Raw genomic sequence first — 24247 nt, forward strand, 5'->3', positions numbered from 1 at the left:
AGCAAGCTATATGCAAAACAGACATTCTTCACATTGTGCGGCAGTAAGATGTGAACAAACAGGATGTCCAGAATGAAATAGTATAATACATCAGTGAGACAGCAGCTGCATTTACCACCATAAAAAAGATTTAGGTGTTGATAATCCACGATTTAAAACCAATCTATGAGTCTTCCACTGAAATTTTATTTCCACCTTAACAGTTGGATGTGAAAGCTGAAAATCCACCAAAGGTACAGACAGATGTCTAAAAGCTTTTGAAAGTAAATGCCTCAGGGAAATAATAGGTATTAAATGGAACGAATTTATAACAAATACTGAGATTCATCAGGGAGTTGAACAAGACTTAATCTCCTAAATTATCCAGAAATTAAGATGGAAATATCTAGGATACGTGGTAAGAATGAAGCCAGATCTGATGCCAGACTGTCTGCCATGGCAGGAATGCCTTCAGGCTGACTGTAGAACATGTAAAAAGGGGCTGACCAAAATAATTCCTTCATTGAAAAGTGCTTAGAGATGGAAACAGTACAGGTGACTTCACAAAGTTGGGGACAATCAAGGAGGAAGCCAGATGGCCAACGATCAACAGTCTCGCAGATGTTTGAAGGAACTCTTGGCAGGTAGGGAAAAATGTGAATTGTGAGGCAGCAAAGGTTTTCATTTATTATTTCATGTCTATTAGGGGCTATAACCACTTGGCAGACCTGTAAAATGATTTGAGGACTTTTACCAGCACCGTTCCAGGCCTAGTGACTAGAAAGTACATATTTTAATCCCAGAGTCCAAGCTCTATCTGTCACTTGCAACTGACAGCTGCAGTAAGCACTGTAATTTGTGTAAACTCAGCACCACCCACAAGTTTCTAAGATCAACACTGAAAGTGGTTTCTGCTGGTATGAGGGAGAAAACCTCCAGGTTGTCTTCCTGCATCCGGGTGGAGGAAGTCAGTGATTGTCTGCTTGCAATAATAAGAGAAGTCATGTCTGCCGGGGCCTCTTATTTATGCAGAGTATCTTGGCTTCTGACCCAGCCAGTGCACCACTGTTCTTAATTAGCCTGTGTCTTGACTGCATTAATATTCCGGCATGTAGCTACCTGGGATTTTGTAAGGCAAGTATGCAGTTCTACAGTATTACCTGCACTTTCTCAGTCTCTGCAATTGTGTCACCTGAACTGTTACACCAGTGGCATCTTCACTGACTGCATCTGGCTGTTGCCAAGTCATCTTCTTCCCTGATATGCTCATCTGGCCCCAGAAAGCCTCCTTAGCTGAATGGCTGTGTTTAGAGACTCATGTTTTGTGTCTGCTGCTAGATGTCCTACATCAAGTGGTGCTTCATTGTTTGCATACTGCTTTGTAGATGCTGGTTAGAGGCTTCTTTCCTACTGTATATACCTTTCTGTTTCTTTTTATCTCGTCAGTTTATAACTAAAAAGTTGATTAAGCGTGCGTTTTTTTTAAAGGAGAGGGCTTTGATGGCGTTGCCTCTTATAAGGAAAGGCTGAAAGTCCTGGTTCTGTTTAGCCTGGATATGAGATGACTGAGAGGGGATCGCATCGTTGCTTATAAGTATCTAAAATGTGGTTGTCAAGAGGATGGGGTGCCCAGTGGCAGGACAAGGATCAAAAAGCACAAACTGGAACACAGAAAGTTCCACCTGAACATGAAGAAAACCTTTTTTACTGAGTGGGTGACAGAGCGCTGGAACAGGCTGCTCAGGAAAGGTGTGTAATCTCCTTCTCTGAAGATAGTCAAAACCCACCTGAGCATGTTCCTGTGCAGCCTGCTGTAGGTGAGCCTGCTTTAGCAGGGGGGTTGGACTGGATGATCTACAGAGGTCCCATCCCACCCCAATCATTCTGTGATCTGTGTTTAGACACCTGGACTGCTGGGTACTGACTTAAAAACCTGCAGCGTGTCTTCTGGTTGTTCCTATATCAAAAGCATGGTTGGGATTCGGTTGCCTGAACAGAGACGTCCTGTCTTATTTGTTCTGCTCAGCAGGCTCCTGCCTGGCCACCAGCTATCCCCTTGGCAGCCTCATTGCTAATACCTGCCAGCCCCAGGGAGATACTGAAGATACCTTAGCCAGTCTCAAATGATATCGGCAACTGCATTGTACCCAGTATGTGCTAGTATGAAGGGGCAGGAGGGCTGTACCTCCCGAAAGAGAGGAGTTTAATACAGAATTTGTTTGTTTCACTCCATGTCTTTATTGGAATATAACCCTAAAGACATATTTTAAAAAGGCAAGATCACCCTGGTTTCCAGTTTCAAGTACAAATGAGTGATGTTTCTTATATTGTGGCTTTATTCTCTCTCTGAGTTGAATGACTTTTCCTTTAGCTTGCAGTTATTGTGACCACTATCTACTTTATTGCTTCAAATGGTCTTCCAGAGCCATGGTAGTAAAATAAGATCTTTCAAGTAATGAAAACCAGATACTATTTTTTTTTTCTGCCACAGTGTTGGCTGTAACAACGGAAAGTCATTGATTTTGTTTTGAAACTGTGTCTGAATTGTTTCCTTGATGTTGCCTACCTCTCTGCCGACCTCTTCTTTCTTAAAAGCAGTTTGTTTCATATACCTGGTTTGTTCCATAAACATTTCTTTTACACTTTGTTTATCTGTAGTTTATTAGACGGCTCTGTAAAGTTTGGTCACAAGCCAGGTAGACTCATAAAGCTTTTTGTGGCAGGGCAGTCACTGAAGTAACCAGGTGTAAGCAACACAGAAACTGATATGACAAAAGCCTAAAACCAAAACCAACAGGACAAAACTGATCTGGAGTCCTCAGGACATGGAGCTGTTAGAGCAGGTCCAGAGGAGCCCACGAAGATGATCCGAGGGCTGGAGCATCTCCCAAACAAGGACAGAGTGAGAGGGTTGTGGTTGTTCAGCCTGGAGAAGAGAAGGCTCCAGGGAGACCTTATAAGCGACCTTCTAGTACTGAAAGCACTACAGGAAAGCTGGGGAGGGGCTGTTTGTCAGGGAGTGTAGGGATAGGGTGAGGGGTAACAGTTTTAAACTGAAGCAGTGGAGATCTAGATTAGACAGGAGGAAGAAATGTTTTCCTGCGAGGGTGGTGAAACACTGGCCCAGGTTGCCCAGAGAAGCTGTGGCTGCCCCATCCCTGGAGGTGTTCAAGGCCAGGTTGGATGGGGCTCTGAGCAACCTGATCCAGTGGAAGGTGTTCCTGCCATGGCAGGGGGTTGGAACTGGATGATCTTTAAGGTCCCTTCTGACACAAACCATTCTATGATTCTAGATGAAATGGATCATGCAGCTTTACAAATACATCTTCTTGTGTGCAGCTGATCATCACACACTGAGGTATTCAGTCTCAGAAGTGTTTAGAGCATGCCATATTAAGGAATCTTATGAAAACAGAACATAGGAGATGAAAAGCTGTTACCAGGCAGTTCCTGATGGAGCTGACCTGCTGTGGATTTTTGTCATTTGAGGCTAAGTTGTCTCTCTGAAAAACATCTCATCCCATGCTGGTAATATAATCAGTCAGAGCAATGGTGATATAAAGGCATAACTTATGTATGGAAAATATTGTATTATGTGGTAGATCATTGTTATGGCTTTTGAAAACTTCTGAAGAGATTGTAATATTTTGGCTGGAGTTCAAAATTCTCTTCCCTACAAGGAACAGGTTTGGTGGTTTTTTTTTCCTCTAACATGTCATTTTGAGGTTACATGGTAACATCTGTCAGAGCTATGCTAACCTCTGTCATCCAGCTGTTATAATTGTGGTATTTTCCTTCCTTTTCCTTTTCTTTCCTCTCCTTTCTGCTTTCCCTTTCTCCTCCCTTGGAAAAAAAAAAAAAAACCAACAAAAAACCAAAACCCACCTCCTTTTATACTGAAACTTCAGGTGGAATGAAGTGGTTATAAAAGCATCTGTCAACACAGGGATAGTTTGCCAAGCCAAGTATTTGGGTTGGAAGTCATGCCTTCCCAACTGCTTGAAAACAGGAAGTATCTCTGTTAAGTGATGGATAGCTCTACTTTGCTGAGAGGAAGAAAGGGCTTTTTTTTTCTTTCTTTTTTTTTTTTTTTTTCTTTTTGCCTCTGGGCTAATAAATGAGTTCTGCAGTTGTTCCATGTATGTAAGGAAAGACTCCTGTAGAAATGTGTATGTGGGTGCACATGGCTGTGTGTGTATATGTGTGTATGCATGAATATACAAACTTAAAAAAAACCCAAACACTAAATCCAAACCAACAATCCACTTTGTACATGATCGGTCCCTGTCAGAAGCCAGCCCAGGCACATCTTATCCCAGTGATTCCTGTAAAGCTCTCAAAATCTGTCAGAAACAGCCTGCAGGATTGCAACGGCTCCTGGGTGATTAATTGCCAGAAGAGGCTGGTTCCAGGTTCCATTACATGTAATTGTTATCTTTTCTAAAGGGGTTCTTTTATTAAACCCCCACCACCCAAAAAATAGGGAAAAGAAAAAAAGAACTGACATTCCTGAGGTTTTGCACCTCTTAGACAGGAGCATGGAGGACTCTCTTATGTAAACATACACTGAAGAGGGTGTGTTATGTTGTTTATTAGCTGATGATAGATTTTTTTTTCTTCAGTTAATTTTAACTTTGCTAAAAATAAATTTATTAGAAATGGAGGGGGAAGAACTACACAGCATTTGAAGCAGAAGAGAGGGAGTTCCAGTGCCTTCTCCCATCAAAACCTCTCTGTGAGAGCCGGCAAGTGGCCAAGGACTAGGTTGCTACTTCTCCTGACTAAAATTGCAGGGAAACAGTCAAAAATTAGGGCATCCTCTGTCCGCAGGCCACTGCAGTAAGCTTGCTCGTTAGACATGGGGAGAGAAGATGATCTGATGTCTGAAATCCCCAGGAAAAAGGAAAAGAAAAGGAAGCCAGTGCTGCCGCCCAGAGCCAAGACTGCTGCTTAGTATGGGTACAGGAGAAGATGGTGCAGCGGTGTCTAAACAAGTAGAGGAAGAACAGTTGGGTGCTGTTTTTTAGAGTTTGTGGCTTGAAAATGTGTGTTTGAGTGTCCTGAAAGTATGGGTGCATCATGGAGAGTCTGCTATAAATTACTTTTGTTTTTTCTGAGACCGACAGGAGGGAGGAGCACTTGATTCCCTGTTGTTGCCTCCATGTCTTTGAGGCTTGATTTGGAGCTGAATTTCTGTGGTGCCGAACTGGAGTATCTGGAATTGTATCAGGAAGGCTGTTCGGATTTGCACTGCTTTTACTGCATTGAAAATGTGCTGTGTTACTGACAGCTTTAGACTTTTATAGATGGAGGCCTGGGCAAATCTTGGCTCCCAAGGAGCATGGCAGTGATTTGTGCCAACTGGCCAATTTAACTGTTTGGAATATCAGAGGGGAAAAAAAAAAGCGTGGAGATACTGGTTCTGCAGCTGCGGAGTATCTGCCTGCAGATGTTTCTGCCAAGAGAAGTGATTGAAACTCTGTTTCTTGAGATATCTTAATCCTACCTGAACAAAACCACATAAAAACGTGCTCTGGTATTGTCTGCATGGGCCAAGGAGCACATTGTTCCTCACAGTTGTGTTTACATGGTCTCATTGCTGCAGCAAAACAAGTCTCCTCATGTCTTCACAATTTGCCTTGAATTAGCTATATTAATCAAACTCTGTCAATGGCAAGAGTGTGATGTACAGCAGTTGGGCCCCTGATGTTACTCTAGTTAGAAAAATGATAATATTTTGGTGTGCCCAGCTTTGTGCAGGTTGGCTTTTTGCAGAGTTTTTCAGCTTCTGTATCCACAAGAAGTTTCTGTAGATGGTGGAGAGGCGGTTAGCCCTACCACCTCTACCTTTTCCCTGCTGCTCCGAATCCACTGCGACCATAGCTGCTGTCTGGCACAGGAGTGCAGCCCGTGGTGCAGGAGGAACTGTGGGAAGTGAGCTTAGGAGGAGGCAAGAGAGCACAGCAGCCTCTTCCCTGAGCTATATAGGCAAGATAAGGCAGCTGAGTAATTGCTGGCACTACTCACTTGGTGCCGTATCTCCAAAGGCAGAGGCACAGCTACCTCCAGCCTGAAACCCCATGGTTTGGCAGTGAGGTGAGGGCTGTGGTGCAGGTGCCAGACTGCAGGCAGCACCACTGGAGGCTGGGATGTATGAGCTGGCCGTGTGGTGGGCACTGGCGTGGTGGTGGTGGTGAGAGACTCAGCCCACAGTGGGACCTTATCCATGCCTGACAGCAGATGTCAGCAAAAGAAGATGAAATCTAAAGGAGCTCTGAAAGCTTTGGCTGTGTGGAGGCTTGATATGGTTTCGCATCAACTCTGGAAGTTTGTGCTTTCTTGAAGCACTTTTAGCACTGCCTATTTATAACTTAGCAATCAAATCTGTTTTAAAACCACCACTGTTTGTGGAAATGACTGATTTGCTGTGAAACATGCAGAAGTATGTAGTATGTTGTTCAAGCAAGTAACGGCAATGGTTGCTACTGATCCAAGGCAGTTCTTTCCCCAGGTTTCATTTTACGAGGAAAGATTAATTTGTTGTTTTTCTGCATACTGGATCTCTAGGTTAAACTGTGTTTTACAATAATAACTAAGAGATTGATCTGATTGAGCTGAAGGCATTAGTTCCTGTTGGTAGCTAGCAAAGACAGCAATTCCAGAAGATACAATGAATTATACAGAAAACCTTCCTTCTGTTGTTGAGACAAACTGGGAATGGGTAAACAGCGGTTGAGTGAAAAGGATTAGAGTAGAATCACAGAATCATTTAGGTTGGAAAAGACCTTTAATATCATGAAGTCCAACCCCAACCTAGCACCGCAAGTCCACCACTAAACAATGTCTATAAGCACTGAATCTACACATCTTTTAAATATCTCCAGGGATGGTGACTCAACCACTTCCCTGGGCAGCCTGTTGACAACTCTCTGTGAAGAAATTTTTCTTGCTATCCAGTCTAAGCCTTCCCTGGCACAACTTAAGGCCATTTTCTCTCATCCTATCACTTATTACTTGGGAGAGGAGACCAGCATCCACCTTACTACAACCTTCTTTTGGTAGTTGTAGAGTGCGGTAAGGTCTCCCCTCAGCTTCCTTTTCTCCAGACTAAACAGCTCCAGTTCCTGCAGCTGCTTCTCATAATACTTGTACTCCAGACCCTTCACTGGCTTTGTTACCCTCCTTTAGACATGCTCCAGCACCTCAATGTCTTTCTTGTAGTGAGGGGCACAAAATTGAACGAAAGATTGGAGGTGCAGCCTCACAAGTGCTGAGTACAGGGGCACGATCACTCCCCTACTCCTGCTGGCCACACCATTTCTGATACAAGCCAGGGTACTATTGGCCTTCTTGGTCAATAATTAACTGATGGTAGTAGACCTTGAGGACAAGCAAATCGAGTAGATGAATCCTAGGCAAGCAGGGACATTTGACTGCTTTGCACTGAAGGACAAATTGAATTCTTATTTTTCAGATGGTTAACTCTCTGTATCGCTTTATCTCAGTTTGGACTCGGATGATATAAACTGTTTCCCTGTTCAAGTTGATGTACTGTTTGTCAGCGTATCAAACCATGTGTTTGTTCTCTGCCTTTAATTAGTACTTCTGGTTAATGCCTGAGTAAAATGTTCCCGCTGTGCTCACTGCCACTTGATAGTGTGCATTCTTCCTGAACACCTGCTGTCAAACCTATCATGTCTTTTCTTGTCAACTTGCACAATGCTCCAGGTCTTGAGCAAGACTGACATGACGGGAGGGTTGTACGGCCTGATTTTTAGAAATCTATGTAGAAGGTGAAGTCTGTGCATAAGGGACTTCTAATAGGAGGCTGCAGCATTTTGTAGGAGCTAGTCTCCAACAGTATCTAATAAAATTCTGTTTGCAAATGCAGTTTTTGAAGAAGTAGTGGATATACCGTAGGTTAAAGAAATAAACTGCTCCACCCTGAGAGGAACTGTAGATGTTGTGTAACAACAGCAGAGAATAATCTGCACAAATCTTGGGAGAAGTACAAGGGTGGTGACCAGCAAACAAGTCATCAAAGAGGGGAACTGGTTAGAGGTGTTGGCATGTGCTGAGTGTGGTGACAGACGTTGGCACAGAAGGAAGAAGGTGGGGAGGAGGAAGAGTGTGGGGAAAGGGGCTCTTGGCAAGAAAGGAGCAGTATCGCTTGATTCAGGAGCCTGTAATTACAAGACTCCAGCCTCGTGACACAGCAAATAAGCGTGTCACCTGAAACAGAGGAATCTGAAGTTGCCTCCTAAAGCAGCTTCATGCCAGATGGCAGAGGAATAAAAACCTTATGGTAGAATAAAATTTATCTCTCCACTGGACTGTGGTTTTAAAGTCTTAAATAGTGATACTCTAATGTGTCTTTTCCCCTCAGCACTTTCTAATTTTGGTAATTAATCCATGGTTGCAGAGGGCCTCCAGTAGCCTGTCTAGCAAACAGGACGCATGAGCTTTCCGTGGTTGAAACATCCAACAACCCTAAAATGCTGAGTCCTTCCTGGCCTTCTGGGTTGGGAGCACGACCTGCTCTGGCAAGAAAATATGAGGCACTGAGGTGAGACTCGAAAGCGTAGGAGAAACATCCTTATGGGAGCTGACTTCACTCCTGCAAGAGATAAATGTGATAGCACAAGAAGGCCCTTCCATAATTTTTAATGAATTCACTTCCTCTGCCTTTTACCTTATTATTTTCCATGCTTGCAACACATCTGTCCTGACATGGGCAAAACCACTGAAAGAATCTTACAAACATTTGTTGCTTGCATGGACTACAGGAAGACTATGACTGGCTTTAAAAAGCTTTATGTGGGTTCAAATACCGTAATGATGAAAGTAAAAAAAAAATGCATGGCAAGATTAGATTGCAAGATACAGAGTACTTTTCATGTATGAGAGTCCTTGTAAGCAAGCACCACAACCAGGATTCATAAACAGCAATTGTTAATTTAAGTTGGAAGGATTTAGTTACAAAGGAAACAGATTGTTCTGTTATTTCCATAACTCTCATTTTCATCTGTGGCCTAATCCCAGTGGACTCCAAAGGCAGGATTAAACTTTTAGTTGCATTTTTTAGGTTCTGTGTTAAAATAAATGTATTTACTTGAAAGGAAATATCTTATATTTAGTATAAAAATCTGTTCCTACTTGTGGAGATTGATTGCAGCAGAGAAATGTGCAGTAACTTTGATTCTCCAGGTGGACTTTGTTGCCTGCTGAACCTAACTGCTGTCTCACACACACCTCAGTTCACTGTTTACTCTGCAGTTTATGCTTTGCTATGCAAGTTATGCTTTGCTGATGAAAATTTTATCTAGATTTGACACATTTCTGCGATTCCAGAGTCCTGCATTCAGTTCTGGAGTTCTCAGCATAGAAAGGACATGGATCTATTGGAGTGAGTCCAGAGGAGGCCACAAAGATGAGCAGAGGGCTGGAGCATCTTTCATACAAGGACAGGCTGAGAGAGTTGGGCTTGTTGAGCCTGGAGAAGAGCAGGCTGTGGGGAGATTTATAGTGACCTTCCAGTACTGCAAGGGGGCTACCTGAAAGCTGGGGAGGGGCTCTTTATCAAGGCGTGCAAGGACAGGATGAGGGTTAATGGTTTTAAGCTGAAAGAGGGCAGATTTAGCTTAGATATTGGGAAGAATTTTTTTTCCTGTGGGGGTGGTGAGGTACCTGATCCATCCAGGCTTTCAGCAACCTGATCCAGTGGGAGGTGTCCCTGCCCACAGCAGTGGGATTGGAACTGGATGATCTTTAAGGTCCCTTCCAACCCAAACCATTCTGTGATTTTAATTATATTTTTTCTATTGTCAGGTTACCCTCTTGCACCGTTTATGTGTGATATTTCGTTAGCAGATCTGATTAAGGATGATTTTGATGAGTTAGTTATGGCTGTGAAAGTATGTCAGTAGGAAAGCTGTTCTTTCTATCCCACCGAAAGCTCGTGAGCTGGGTACGCTTCTGTCAGTGTTAAAATTCTGCATCATTTGACAATGTAGTTCTTGAAAAGGCCAAGTGTCTTTTGAGAACATTATGAAAAGATGAATACTTTAAAAGAGAAAAAAAAGGAAAGGAGGAGGAGGAAAATTAGCAGAGCCCTAAAGTTAATTCTAGTCCATTCTTAACAGGAACCACAAATATATTCCCGGCCTTACCTATTTAAGTTTTCTTTCCTGTAATAATTATCTTCATAATTGCACACAAAATACATATTTTTTAACCAGCTATCTTTTACACTGATATATTTTGAAGATATATATATCTTATTTTAATTACCAAAGAGTTTAAGCATTTCTTTTTGAAAGTGGAGCAGTTTCTTCTTAATCAAAATGTGTATTTGCTACTGATGATATTATGTATTACATAATAATGATTATCCTGCTTTCATAGTGCTCCCCTGAAGAATATCGGGTCTGTGTATCACTAGTAACCTTTCAGTGTATGTGTACCCTAGATCCCTTTTGTGAGTGTTGTGGTAACAACCAAAAAATTACATAAACTTGCAACAGAACTGCCTAATGGTATGAAGTATTCTGGTTTCCAACAAAACCCCCAATTATTTAATTTCATGCCCTTCCTGGCCTACATAAATTATGCAACCCTCACATCTTACCATCAGTGAATTATGTAGCTCTATGCACACATCAATTAATTTTGGCCCCATCAACTTCCCACCTTCTGTGTGCTCCTAGCCTGAAATCAGTTTTGCATCTCCCAGCCGCAAGCAGTTAATTTTGTACTCCCGGCAGCTCATATCTGCCCGAACCTGCAGCCCCACTTCAACTCTTCACCCTCCCCCACCTGCCTTTCCTCCTGCACAGCCAAGCCACTGCCTTCTCCTGGTGAATTCCTCCTCCTCCTCCAGCTCAGCAGAGAGGATCAGTTCCAGGTGGCTTCACCTTCTGCCTTGCCAATGGGTCAGCGCCAGATTCCAGCACATCCTGCTGGTCCAAAGGTGACTTCATTGTCCTTATCACTCTCCTCATGATTTACAAAGTGCAAATTGCAAGACTTAAACTCCATCTTCTGTAACGACCTATGAAAGTCATGGTGCCCTTAGATCAACTACCTCCAAAACCCTTCTCATGGGGAGGCCCACATCTTGCAACGTGCCTGGATGAAGGCATCGAGTGCACCCTTAGCAAGTTCGTGGACGACACTAAGCTGGGTGGAAGTGTCGATCTGCTGGAGGGTCGGGAGGCTCTGCAAAGGGATCTGAACAGGCTGGACCGCTGGGCAGAGTCCAATGGCATGAGGTTTAACAAGGCCAAATGCCGGGTCCTGCACTTGGGGCACAACAACCCTGTGCAGTGCTACAGACTAGGAGAAGTCTGTCTAGAAAGCTGCCTGGAGGAGAGGGACCTGGGGGTGTTGGTTGACAGCGACTGAACATGAGCCAGCAGTGGCCCAGGTGGCCAAGAAGGCCAATGCCATCTTGGCTTGTATCAGAAACGGCGTGACCAGCAGGTCCAGGGAGGTTCTTCTCCCTCTGTACTCGGCACTGGCGAGACCGCTCCTCGAATCCTGTGTTCAGTTCTGGGCCCCTCACCACAAGAAGGATGTTGAGGCTCTGGAGCGAGTCCAGAGAAGAGCAACAAAGCTGGTGAAGGGGCTGGAGAACAGGCCTTATGAGGAGCGGCTGAGAGAGCTGGGGGTGTTTAGCCTGGAGAAGAGGAGGCTGAGGGGAGACCTCATTGCTCTCTACAACTACCTGAAAGGAGGTTGTAGAGAGGAGGGTGCTGGCCTCTTCTCCCAAGTGACAGGGGACAGGACAAGAGGGAATGGCCTCAAGCTCCACCAGGGGAGATTTAGGCTGGACATTAGGAAAAAATTTTTCACAGAAAGGGTCATTGGGCACTGGAACAGGCTGCCCAGGGTGGTGGTTGAGTCACCTTCCCTGGAGGTGTTTAAGGCACGGGTGGACAAGGTGCTAAGGGGCATGGGTTAGTGTTTGATAGGAATGGTTGGACTCGATGATCTGGTGGGTCTCTTCCAACCTGGTTATTCTATGATTCTATGATCCCACTAAGAAAAGAAATAGCTTCAGGGTTTGTAAAGAAAGCCTTTCCATTAAGCAAAAAGGTGATGCCACAGATGTAAGTATGATGCAGACCTTGGTGTTCAAGCTGACACCTCTTGTGCAGGTGTCCACATCAGATGCCACAGTAGGCTTCTCTGAACAGCCCAGAAAGGGCTTATTTTCCTCCAGAGGAAACTTCAGTGTGCAAAAACATCAAGAAGGGTATCTTGTTCCCTTAGTGCTGACCTCTACTTGCTGCTCAGTTTTGAGTCCTGAATTATTTTGATGAAAAAGGAGGAGTATCTCCATGAGAAATATGCAGACACCAAAAGCCACAGAAGGCAATGGGATGTCCTGCAAATAAGAATGATCTCTACTTTCCATTGCTCTCCAATTGCTCTAAGACCAGTGAGCAGCAGAGCAGCTTGGCAGCCCACTTGTGGCCTCTCACAGGAGATTTGCTTTCCTGTAATGCAGGACGGATCAAGGCAGGCCCCTTCCTCACAGTGTCCCTTCGCTTTTAGTTCCTCAGGAGTGTAGAGGGGGTGGGGGCTGGTGGCTTTCCAAAGGAACAAGGGTGGTGTCAGCAGAGCAAGGAGCAGTTGGGCTGTGCCCAAGGTCACCACATTTCCCATCCGGCTGGAGTATTCGGAGGGGGCTGATGGAGACCAGCTCTCAGCTCAATCTGCTTTTCTCTCCAGGGGCTGGAGGGAATTTGACTTTTCTCTCGAATGAGGTTACAGAATATTTTCTCTCCTCTCCTTTTTGTCTATTTCTATTTAAGCAGCAAGCGCTGCAGAGGCTGACTTGTGCTTTTCTTGTACAGTTCCCAGCACATCTGGCTGTCTTGGATAAGGTCCCTAGGCTTGATTGTAGCAAAAAGTAATGATAGCGTTTTTAAAGCTTGGGCCTCCAACCATGGCTATATATAAAATGCAAAACATTTGAGACAAACTGGAGGAAATACAATTTTTAGTAACCGAGCAAAAAAAATAAATTCACTCTTTTACAGTTGTACTTTGCATGGGTGCTCTGTCGTGTTGGAAGACTGTATCTCAGAATCAAAAGCTGATGCAATGCACGGGAGCACTTGCTTGCTTCCAGCTGATTGGGATCAAGCATTTTTCCTATCCCGTTTGCACAACAGCCATGGTCATTCATCAGTGTGAAGCTAAGCTGGCTCTGGAAAATGTTCTAATTATCCAGGCATCCTGATTAAACCTGCCTTGATTTAAAGAGCATCGCACTCATGTGAAAATTCCTTGCTTCTTCTAAATAATAGAATTAGCTATGGGCATTTCCTTAAGAGCAGGCAGAAGGCAATTGCAGTATAATTCCTCTCCCTCCAAGCCTAGTCTTGAAACATGCAAATTTCTCTTTCAAGTGTGTTGGCAAAAAATGGCAATATCCTGATACACGCATGATGTAGACACTGAATTACCCACTGGCTGAGTTATCATCAGTGAGTTGAGTTCTTTGGTGAATATATGAAGAGTGCTGTGGAAAGTAGCACAGTCTGCTGAGGAAATATCAGCAGATGGCTTGCTTCTCGCCCTCTTTCACAGGGATCCAGCGCTGGCCACAGCCAGGGACAGGGTACTGGGGCTGGTTACGGACCGTTAGTCTTCTCAGTAGAGCTTTCCGTATGCAGCTCAATGCAACACACTGCAGTGCCGTGCACTTTCTGCTGAGACTTTTCATGTTCTGTTTTAAAAATAACAAGACATCTCTTCACATTCAGGATACATTTTTCCACTCTGAAGCACCACAACAGTCTTTTTAAAGAAACTCTAGGAAGGGTGTTAACTTGATCAATGCTGTGCAGGAAGGAAAGCTCTTTCCTACTATTTTTTCAGCATGACTTTCACTGACATGATCAGGCTGGGAAAAGACTTATTGGCTGACAGCCCAGGACAGCCATGCAGTATCTCTAGTCATCTGGAACTCAAACTACTCTGCCCAAGGGAGAACCATAACATAAAAACAATTTAGGTTACATGCTGAATCTTATAAACAGTGTTCAGTTTTTAAAAAAATAGTTTAAATACTATTTATGTGCATTTGCTATGCGCAGGATGGGGTGGTTTTTTTTCAAATGTCAAGTAAGAAAGTCTGGGAGGGTTTTTACTTTTTTAACTGTAGGTGGTTTTCAAAAATCTTGGAGATTTTTAGAAATATGGGGAAATGAGCTTCCTTTCTTCTCATAAATTTAAGAGCTTATCTTCTCCTGCGTATCGGATATAATTGCTTTATGTATAATGTTTACTTTATGACCCAGAAAGCATAAAGTCACAGAAACACTGGTTGTAGGGGGCTTCCAGAGGCCCTGTGGTCCCCTTCCCGCACAACACAGGACTGTCACCAGCGCTGGATTGGGGTCATCTGGCCAAGCTGCAAAACCCCCAAAGAGTTTCTGCAGCCTTCCCCAGTGACCTGCCCTGAGGCTGTGCTTCTCTTCTAGAGACCTTTTGCTCCACACTGCCCTTTCTGGCTGTTGTCTCCTCTTGGTGGTCTGTCACTGCTGCCCAGAGTTGGCTGTCACCCTCCTGCCTCCCTAATGTATGTATAATCTCAGTAATCCTGGGAAACCAAAGTGCAAGGGCTCATAAGTGTGTATGAAGCTGCAAAGCTGGGGCCTTAGCTTGTAACTGTATTCATCTGTTGAATTTTCAGTTGTCTTGTGGCACAAGAGGAGGAAAAAACAGGGGTTTTCCAACAGTCCAAAGCTGATGCTAAAGTATGTTAACTGCAGTGCTTTTGCAAGTCTATGGTTTTTTTCCTCTCCCTTTTTGAAGCTGAGCATCACTGGCCTCTGTCTATTGTTACCTTATTTTACATAAAAGACTCAGTAACCTGTTCTGGAAGCAGATGCAGCTTTAGTCATTTGGGATAAAGCAACATGAATCCAGAATGTAAGGTTCACTGCAAAAAACCTTTTTTTTCCCTGCTTATTGTCTTGATTGGAGATCCAAACTTGTGATGCGTCCATTGCCACTTGTCCTTCTGCCAAGTCCAAACATTCCAGCACACCTTGCAACAAGCCTAAAATTATTATTTTAGGAAAATGACTATAGTTCCTTTATGATTCCTTTTTTCCATAAACTGCTATTTCACAAGCTGAGTAGCCTTACTGTCTTTCTGTTCTGACATAAGAGAATAACCTCTCTTGCGCATAGTTTGATTGCTCTTGTGCAACTTCTTGCTTTTGCTGAAATTGTTGGTTATTTGGCAGAGTTGTTGTTTTTAATTGAGTTGTGGTTTTTACTTTCTTGATGTGATGTGCCATGTGCTATAACTTTTCCCGTGATGCTTTCATTGCAGGCTTTGCTGAGACCAGGGCGAATAGATAGAATTATCTACGTGCCGTTGCCAGATGCAGCCACTCGTGGGGAGATCTTCAAACTTCATTTTCGGTCCATGCCGGTCAGTGATGAAGTCTGCTTAGCAGAGCTCATTCAGCACACAGAGAAGTACTCTGGAGCAGAGGTAAAAATTTCTGAATACTAATGGCCATGAAGGCAGTGAGCAGAATTGTGGTTTTAACACTGAAATCAAGTATTGTCCAGATGTCACCTCCTGAGACTTCTTAAAGCGGTGGGGAGAATTATGAAAGAGAATGATTGAGAGCTTTCTGTGTTTCTGCTAAGAAAGCAGAATACAGTCAAGAATGCAATCAATTCCTTCGAGATCTCCATCAGAGAAGCAGTGCCAAGGAAGGGCATCTACCAGGGTGAGCCTTAGTATGATCAAGGGTGTCTTCTTTAAGGTTTTGCTGTCAGTCAGAGTGGAGGGAGGTAGGGGAAAATGCCCCCAGACTGTCCAGACAGTTCACCTGGCCTTCCCCACATCCCCAGGAATCTTTTGCATTTAGAATTGTGACTGAGAGCCTCAGATAGAGGGAGGAGAGACAAGAGTTATGAGACAGTGTAGGGGAACTGCAAAGGAGTCACTGATCACTTTGAAGCTCGTATTTTCCTATTCCATATAATCAAGACTTCACGGCAGGACTTATTGTTATAACTCGTTGCTGTTACTTAGCTTCTGACAGTGAACATCAGGCGATTCTTTCCTGGCCTGGTCAGGAGGAGAAACTTTCTCGGATGCTGCTGCCTGGCAGTTGTAGTATGCATTGGTACATTAGAGGTCACCACTCTGCTCCCTGAACATTATTCACGTCAGTGTCTCGTGAAAGGATATTTCACTCTGCCTTCATTTTGATTAATTGGAAGTAATTATATTGCTTAAAAAATTCCAAGAATGTTATTAAGGTTGCCAATTCGAGATCTTAAAAGGTATGAAATACCAGAATTCAAATTTCCACCTTTCTGTAGCCAGTCCTAGTGTATGCATTATCGCACTATCTTTAATTACATAGTCACCTTCATTTTTTTCCATGGCAGAGTGGAAAATGTGATGTTCTTGGTTCAGCTCCCCTATCTCTCCGTGTACGGTTTACAAGGGCAGAGAAATAAGCTAAACTTTTGTCTTGGTCCAAAAGAGAGGGTGACTCTGGAGTATTTGTGTGATTCCTACAATGCAGAAGGCCCTTCTCAGCTGGCTGGTCATTGAGTATGTTCCCAGGCAAGACTTTTGATCATTTAGCTCTCACATAAATGCTGGTACGTTGTAAAATGCTGCATTGCCTGCTAGTAACCTCTGACTGGTGAGTGCTCCAGGTGCAAGGGATGGGGGTCAGACCTTGCCATACGCAGCAGCGGTGTCTGGGGCAGCCTCCAGGCTCATTCCAGGAAGCCTTGTCATGGCAGACACCAAAGTCAGACCCACAAGAGCTTTCTTCCTCCGCAGCACAGGACAAACTGTGCTCTGGGAATGAATGAAAACTGCATAGTGAGCAAAGCTGGTTTGTGTAGCCCATCTTTTTGCCGCAGAATGTGGGCTCTCATAATGAATAAAAGGCAATAATAAAAAGGATTGCAGGCTTAAATGTTGGTCTGGAAAACTGTCACAGCTCTAATGCCTCCACACTTTAGGGTAGTGACTTGAAACCGTACTGGTTTTTTTTTTCATCCGGATGTCAGTGATATGACTTATGTTGTCCTGGGAAAATTTATCTGCCTCTGGCTCAGTTACAAACCTCCAAAAAACATAAATATAAATATATCCTCTGTTGTGTATGGAAACTGTCTTCTTACCAAGCAACAACTGTAATGCTTGTATTTCAGAAATTCCAAGCATATGGGGATTTCCTTTGGATTGGGATCAGCTAAGGGTCTAGTGGTGAATTCCTGTGCTTAGTTGATAATGAGTCACAAATGTCTTGGTGCTGGCTCTGTACAGAACCAAAAATAAGTTAATGGGTCATTGAGTGCAGCCATAGACTAGTTGCAGGGGAAAAAAAGCCTGCCTGTTTCTAATACGGCATTTCTCATGCATTTTGTTCTTCTGCATCATTCAAAGAATTATAATAACTGGGATGTAAAGAGTAAAAAAGCCTCAGTCAGTGTTCCTTGGAGGAATATATAAAACGTCTTGACAGTTGGCATGCACAGTGACCAGTTTCATTAAAGCCTTTTCTTCCTAGTGCCTCCAGCTTCCCAGCTTTACAAATAGTTTCCGCTGTGGAATGGCAAGTTCCCATTCCACTGTTCTACCCTTTGTTTAGAAAAAAAGAAATGGAAAATGCTTGGTTTTGTGACTAGAAGATGCTGTATGAATAGGGAGTTGCTTGTAAAGATGCGTTGAATCATCCTGACATGAGCTGAATAAAGAGCAAGTTGAAATGGACAGTTCAGTACGCATCTGCCTTCCAACTTGGCCTTTTTTTCAGGTGTTTGTACAGTTTTGCCTGTCATCACTTATGACCAGTTATCTCTATTCACCTGCTAGATGTGCATTTCTCTTAATGAGTACATTTAAAGATTTATCAAGATAGCAAAACAGGGTGATTACTTCTCACAGTTTTATGTGAGAGAAGATGGAAGATAATTTATTAAAGTGGATTACAATTTCCTTCTCACGTGTGTAAGTGGTGTTTAATATAAAAAAAAAGCGTTAGAGGAGCGATGTATCATAGAATCATAGATTGGTTTAGATTGAAAAGGACCTTATTTTGCTGACAGTATAGGTCAAACAAAGCCTCAGCATTCTAGAAATACTTGAGTTTGAGTTCAGTCTTCATTTCCAGACCCATCTGAAGTAGTGATCTGCAGCAGTACTTGAGGCTACTTCAGTATCTCAATCAGGAAAGTAAGGGATCGTTTGTAGAAGTTTCTGAATAGCAAAGTTTGGCCTTGGAGCTGATATTGATGTCAAGGATCATTCTCTCCTCTAAGGCAACTTTGGCTGCCTTAATTAATTATTGGCTGCTCTCTGTTGTAATAGAAAACACCAAGACTCTCAATGCACTTTCTGCTGCAGGCTAGAACAAAATCACGTGGTCAATGTCTGATAGGAAATTGCTTGTCCTGTAATTTTTAAATTATATATTGTTTCAAACAGAGAATAAGAAATCTGGAACAGGTCTTGGACTAGAGGAAGGACACCTACCTTTAGAAATTGAAAGATTGTTGTCTTTATTAGACTTACATTGGGAAAAAGATTGTATCATTTGCCTTTACAAATTAAGTGGAAGGGGTGTGTCTGTCTTCGAATCCTTGGAGTTTGCTGGGAGAAAAGGGACAAGCAAGGGAGGAAGATAGTGTTTCCTCACTATAGATATATTTCATTCCAGAAACTAGGTGATAAAAAGGAAAACAAACTCAGTGGACTAAGGGGCCTTCTTTTATTGTCTGAGCCCCAGTCAGAGTGTTTTTGTTAAAGTTTAGAAGGCAGTAGCAGAGAATGAGGTTTTAGGCAGAAAGTGGAATCAAGTGTTGAGTTGTTTTAAGTTGGTTATAAGTAATAAAAAAATAAATATTCTGGATATGATGACAATATGCTTAAGTGTGCTTATAAAATATGCTAATGGGACTGACTGCTTTTAAATTGGTGGAAAGCAGGTCATGATGAAAACTAAGGCTGGCATTGTTTCTATAGTATTATCAGTTTCCATGTTTACAGGATACAATAGTAAAATGGGAATCTGGGAACTTGTAAATCTTTCACTGGTTCTTAGTTGAAGTAGAATAGTTAACGTAAAAATATCTTTCTCACTTTGCAATAACTCTCAGTGGGAACACAGAGAATGAAGGAGAAGAAAAGCAAGCAATGAAGTTTTGCTCTGGCTTGAAGGAGAGCGTATGTGTTGCCAAAAAGTATCTGTGCAGCAGTGTATTAGCTTAAATCAGCTCTTAAAATACATATTCTAAAACAAGAATGTTCTTGTTAACCAAATGTTGACATATTTAAGCCATAAACTTTAATAAAAAAACACCCCAAACTCTACTCTATCTTATAAAGGAAGGTACCAGCTACAAAAGAAATGAGGATGCCTTGCATTGTAGGTGTATGGGAGGACAAACAGTCTTTTAGGAGAGTGGGAAAAAAATTGTTTCTTTAGTGAAGAGCATCTACAGTAAAAATGAGAGAGGGCTTAGGTATGGAGCGAGGAAAGGACATCTGAGAAATTAGGGTGTGTTATCTTCTTTACATCTAGTTTTCCATGAAGAAGATCTTCCAAACTTAAGGGAAAGGCTTTCTGCTTACATTTTTAAAGGGCAATGGATCCAATCCTGTGTAGTAGGCTAAAAAGAGACACATGGGTAAAGGTATCATAAACTTAAAAGAAAAGAATGACATTTGTATATGAGAAAAAACCCCAAGCAAACAGTAGACCCTTCAGATCCTGTCATGGTTTTAAATTTTAAATACAAACATGTTTGTTCCTTTTATGTGTAGTTAGGCTTGATGTAGAGTGTGTTCAATTCCCATTGACGTAAACAAGCGTTGAAGGTGCTCAACACATCGTGCCTTGGGATTGGGCCCTCAGATTTTGAACTTCTAAGATAACACCAAAAAATGTGTGTATCTTGTAAGAAATGTGTAATTTGAAAATACACTTTGGCGGTTAAAGCACTTGTAACTAAAATGAATCTGGCTTGATTCTGCTGGATGGCCTTTCCATCCAGAGTTCTGCTTAGCTCCACACCAGGGTACGGTGTTACAGTGAAATGCAATTTTCAAAGCAAGGAACGCCAATGAATTGAAATGCAGCATGATTAAGGCCTCAGATGAACCTTTGAAGTTTCTCTTGGAACGATCTGTTAATTTATATCACTCACTGAAAAGTGAATATTTTGTGTGGGTGGGTGAGGAAAAGAGACTCAGTCTCATCCAATATGGGTAATATGGAATCACCACCTTCCTACACACGTTTATCAGTGCTGAGGATGTGTTTGGCACAGGTGGCTGGAAGGTGAGGAAATACCTGGCATTCGGAATGTTTTCCAAATGTCAGTGTTTGGGATAAACGAGATGAATCACTGGAAAGGAAATAACTAGCTACACAGGACTTCCCATGGGATTTTGATTGCTGCTGGTCTTGCAAGAACCTTGTACGTGCAGAATGTGCTTGGGCAGTGGGAACGAGAGCAGTGCGAACATCTGGGTCATCACTCATCGGCATGGCGGTGCCGAACCGCAAAAGCCTGGCTTCACGCCTCCTCTCCCTGCTCTCATTTTTAGTCACTTTAGAAAGTTTTGGTTCCCCTTAAGCATTTCTCGGAGATGGGGTAGGTTGCCCTGAGTGGGTTAATTTTCATCACATCTTGCCTCTGCTGAGACCCGATAAAGTACTGTATTCATTCATTCACCCTATGAGTATATATAGAAGCATAGTTGGCAATTAGCATGTTTATGCAAAATGTAAGGGTTTTGGAGGGTATTAACACTGAAATTTATGCATGGCTAGCTCACCTGGAAAAGAACATTTTATCCTTCAGTGAGATAATGATTTGTTAATAGTTTAATCAAGCAGAGATGACTTAATGCATCTGGCTGAAGGGACATTAGCACTTCAGAAAAGGTCAGACCCATTAACAGCTCAGAAGGATACAGTCAAAACTGCTCCTTAGGTAAGTCAAAGAACAGTGGTCCTCAGAGGAGCTCCGAGAAAACAGCAGAGGGAATTTGAATGAGCCCCTAAAGGAGCACCCAACAGTGCTGAGGTATGAAATTTAGATTTGCTCCCTCCATACAGAGCTGAACATTTTGATTCCTTAAATGCTGAAACGAGGTACAGGAACTTCACAGCTAATTTAATTTTGGTTTTGTCTTCCTATCATTGTCTTCATTAACTGTTTTAGTGGCACCATCCACCCAGGTTTTGTAGATGATAACTTGCAATAGGAGCATTAGTTGTGTCCGGGGTAAGCAACTCTCTGTCGATGGCGCTGCTTGTTTCTGATGAGCTTTTCTAAACTGGCTTTAGTTTCCCCAAAGGAGCTGAGGCCATGGGAGATACCTGTGTTTACCAGCACCACTGACTATGCTGTTTGCCTCTCTCCCCTGCCCTCGCCTTCCCTTTTCCACGCTACTGGGCATGTGGCAGAGTTACCAGGAGCTCCCCTTTGCTGAGGGTGGCAGAGGGGAGTGTGGTGCCAGCACAGTGGGGGACTGTTGACCTGTCCCTGAAACACAAACTTAGAAAAGGGACCTAGAATGATACTCTGTCAGGCAGCTTCACTTGCCCCCTGCTCTTGCCTGCGGCTTTGCTGCTTTATTGTCCTGGTTTTGGCTGTCATTTCCAGCAATGGAAAAACATGTTGCTCTTTAAAAGCAGATGGGAATTCATTCCTGAAGGAAAAAAAAATGTCTCTTTAGGCTACTGCTATTGTTTTCTTTTAGTTTTATTTTTTGCCTGTGAGTTATTTCTAGCAACTTTTAATTTAATTCATTCTTCTTTTTTTTTTTTTAATCAGACAGCGGGGATTGTTTTTCAGTGTCTTAAAGCGCATGCTTTCCGTGTACCAGGGATCACAAATGAGGGTGTATTGTGTTCAGAGTAACAATTGCATTTGCAAAGATCAGGAAGGAATCGAAAATGTTGGTTCATTTTTGTCTTTTGAAGTGTTTTCATTTACGTAATACAAATGCTTTTATCAGTTCAGAGTGCTAGAATTTGCTCTCGTGTTACAAAAGGAAAAGAAAAAGAAATTTAAGTACTCTTTCCTCACCTGTTTTTGTGATTTAAGTCTGGCACTTGATCTTATAAGTTATGATGTGTTGCAGGGTATGCAGTTAGAAGTGAGCTTACTCCTTTGAGTTTGACTCAACTCTAGTCCTAAAGTACAAGACAAAGCATACAAATTAGGGAAAATCACCAGAAAGTCATTACACTTCATAAAGAATTAATTCCTGATCCCTGACTCTTTAAATACCAACTTCGAGGCCAGGTCCTCAACATATGCATGTTAGTGTAAATATTGAATGAGTCTCTGCATTACCAAAATATGCGTACAAAATTTTTTGTTTCATTTTCCACGAGATCGCTGATTTTTACTGACTTTTTTCATTAAGGGGTGTGTGTGCAAAGATCATTACATATCCTTTGCTATTTCTCACGCCCTTAAGATTAGCATGTGTATGACTGGCTTCAGTGCCTGTTATAATTACTTTTAATAGTACACTTTGTCTGATTATCAAACCTCAGTGTTCAGCTTACCTTTCTCTATGCACATATATATATATTTTCCTTTTGGATATGCTGAGGGCTTCAAGGGGGTGTCCCACAGAGGTATCACTAAGAAATAATCTCGGGCATCAGACTGACCAGGAATGTTGCACAGGGCTCCTTGCCTCTGCGGTAAAACTCCTTTTCGACCTTCACAAAATCAGTCCTCCAAAAATAAGGGTAATACTTGGACAATGGGATACAACATAATTCTGCTTATTATCTTAATTGGCACTGGGAATATTTAAATGTAGTACCTGAAGGCTAACTCAAATAGGATGTTTATACCAGATGAAACCTTACAGAGGAACACCTTGTGCTGACCTACTTGTATTTCTGGTCCTGTGCCAGTGCAATTGCTGTCAAGGTGGAAGAAATGTTAATGAATGGCAGAGGAATAATAGAGCCCAGGTATAAACGCTTATTAATGTACCTGAGCATTGTTGCTGTGAATGAAGAATGTGTATATTAATGGCAAAACTGTTTACACTTCACTGAACTGCAAAGATTGGGGAGTCGTGTGTGTATGAATTAAAATATTTGAACATATATTGGTATCTTTGTGTACATATAAAGTAGGATGTTTGCCTTTGGCAGTCATCGGTGATGTAATTGTTTCTGTCATGAAAATGTGGAAACTAATAATGAGTAATCAAATAAACAACAGTAAACAATATAATAAAATAGTATCTGATAAAATCAGTAATGCACCATTAGACTGAATATTTTGAAAAATAAATATACTGAATTTCAATTTGTATACATTGTGCATCAACTGTTCTGCTTTCATTGCTTTCTTTTTTATAGAAATAATATTTCAGTTGTGTAATGTGAGTATTGATTTTTGGGAGGGGTGATAATTACTGATAAAGTATTTGGAGAGGATGTTTTTCCTTAATGTTTTAATTGTGATAGGCTTTAATACTTCCCATCCCTAAATGTGTATGAGCTGCAAGTTTACATGCTTCTTGTCATCCCATTAAGTTATCTGAGTTTGAAAATGCACTTTGCTCTTTCAAAGAGTTTCTGATTATGTACTATTTTATTTTAAGTGAGATTTTTGGGAAAGGATAGTTGAACTATCTGCTTTTTTTGGTCTTCTTGTTTTATCCAGAAGCCCTCTTTGGAGAGATCATGTTGCTCAGCCCTAATTCTGAAATACTTTGAAAAATTGCTAGCAATTAATAGTTACTGATGCTGGATGTGGAAACAGGGAAGCTTTCAAGTATTTGCAGCCAAACCTATGCTGTCAAACAGGGAAATTTTCATTCTTGCCATGCAGCTTCTGTTTTCAGTATGCCTGAACGCTGGCTGTTCCCGAGAAGGAAAGCAGCAATCCCATTGAAGAAGGCACTCCAAGGGGAGCTATCTGTAGCTGGCTTTCTGTTTTGTATTTAAATCTGAACAGAGATTTTGTATTGGCACAAAACTTTGGTCTTAGCATTCAAGCCATTGTCTGGAGTAGAAGCTGTCAAGTTATGTTTCTTAGCATTGCTGAAAAGCCAGCAGAAAAGGACCTGGGGGTGCTAGTTGACAGCCGGCTGAACATGAGCCAGCAGGGTGCTCACGTGGCCGAGAAGGCCAACGGCATCCTAGTTTGGATCAAAAATGATGTGGCCAGAGGGAGTGGGGAAGTGATCGTGCCCCTGTGCTCGGCACTGGTG

General features: G+C 42.4%; 1 protein-coding gene across 2 annotated transcripts in view; it reads left to right on the forward strand.

The window, feature by feature from the left end:
* The window catches only part of AFG2A (AFG2 AAA ATPase homolog A), a 225466-nt gene that overhangs the window by 144739 nt on the left and 56480 nt on the right, over positions 1-24247 (forward strand). For both annotated transcript variants that reach the window (XM_069855182.1, XM_069855181.1), the window contains exon 15: positions 15335-15499. In XM_069855182.1, the coding sequence (XP_069711283.1) occupies positions 15335-15499 (165 nt within the window). The remainder of the gene's footprint in view (positions 1-15334; positions 15500-24247) is intronic.

This window comes from Phaenicophaeus curvirostris, chromosome 4 (assembly GCF_032191515.1).
Source record: "Phaenicophaeus curvirostris isolate KB17595 chromosome 4, BPBGC_Pcur_1.0, whole genome shotgun sequence".
Lineage (NCBI taxonomy): Eukaryota > Metazoa > Chordata > Aves > Cuculiformes > Cuculidae > Phaenicophaeus > Phaenicophaeus curvirostris.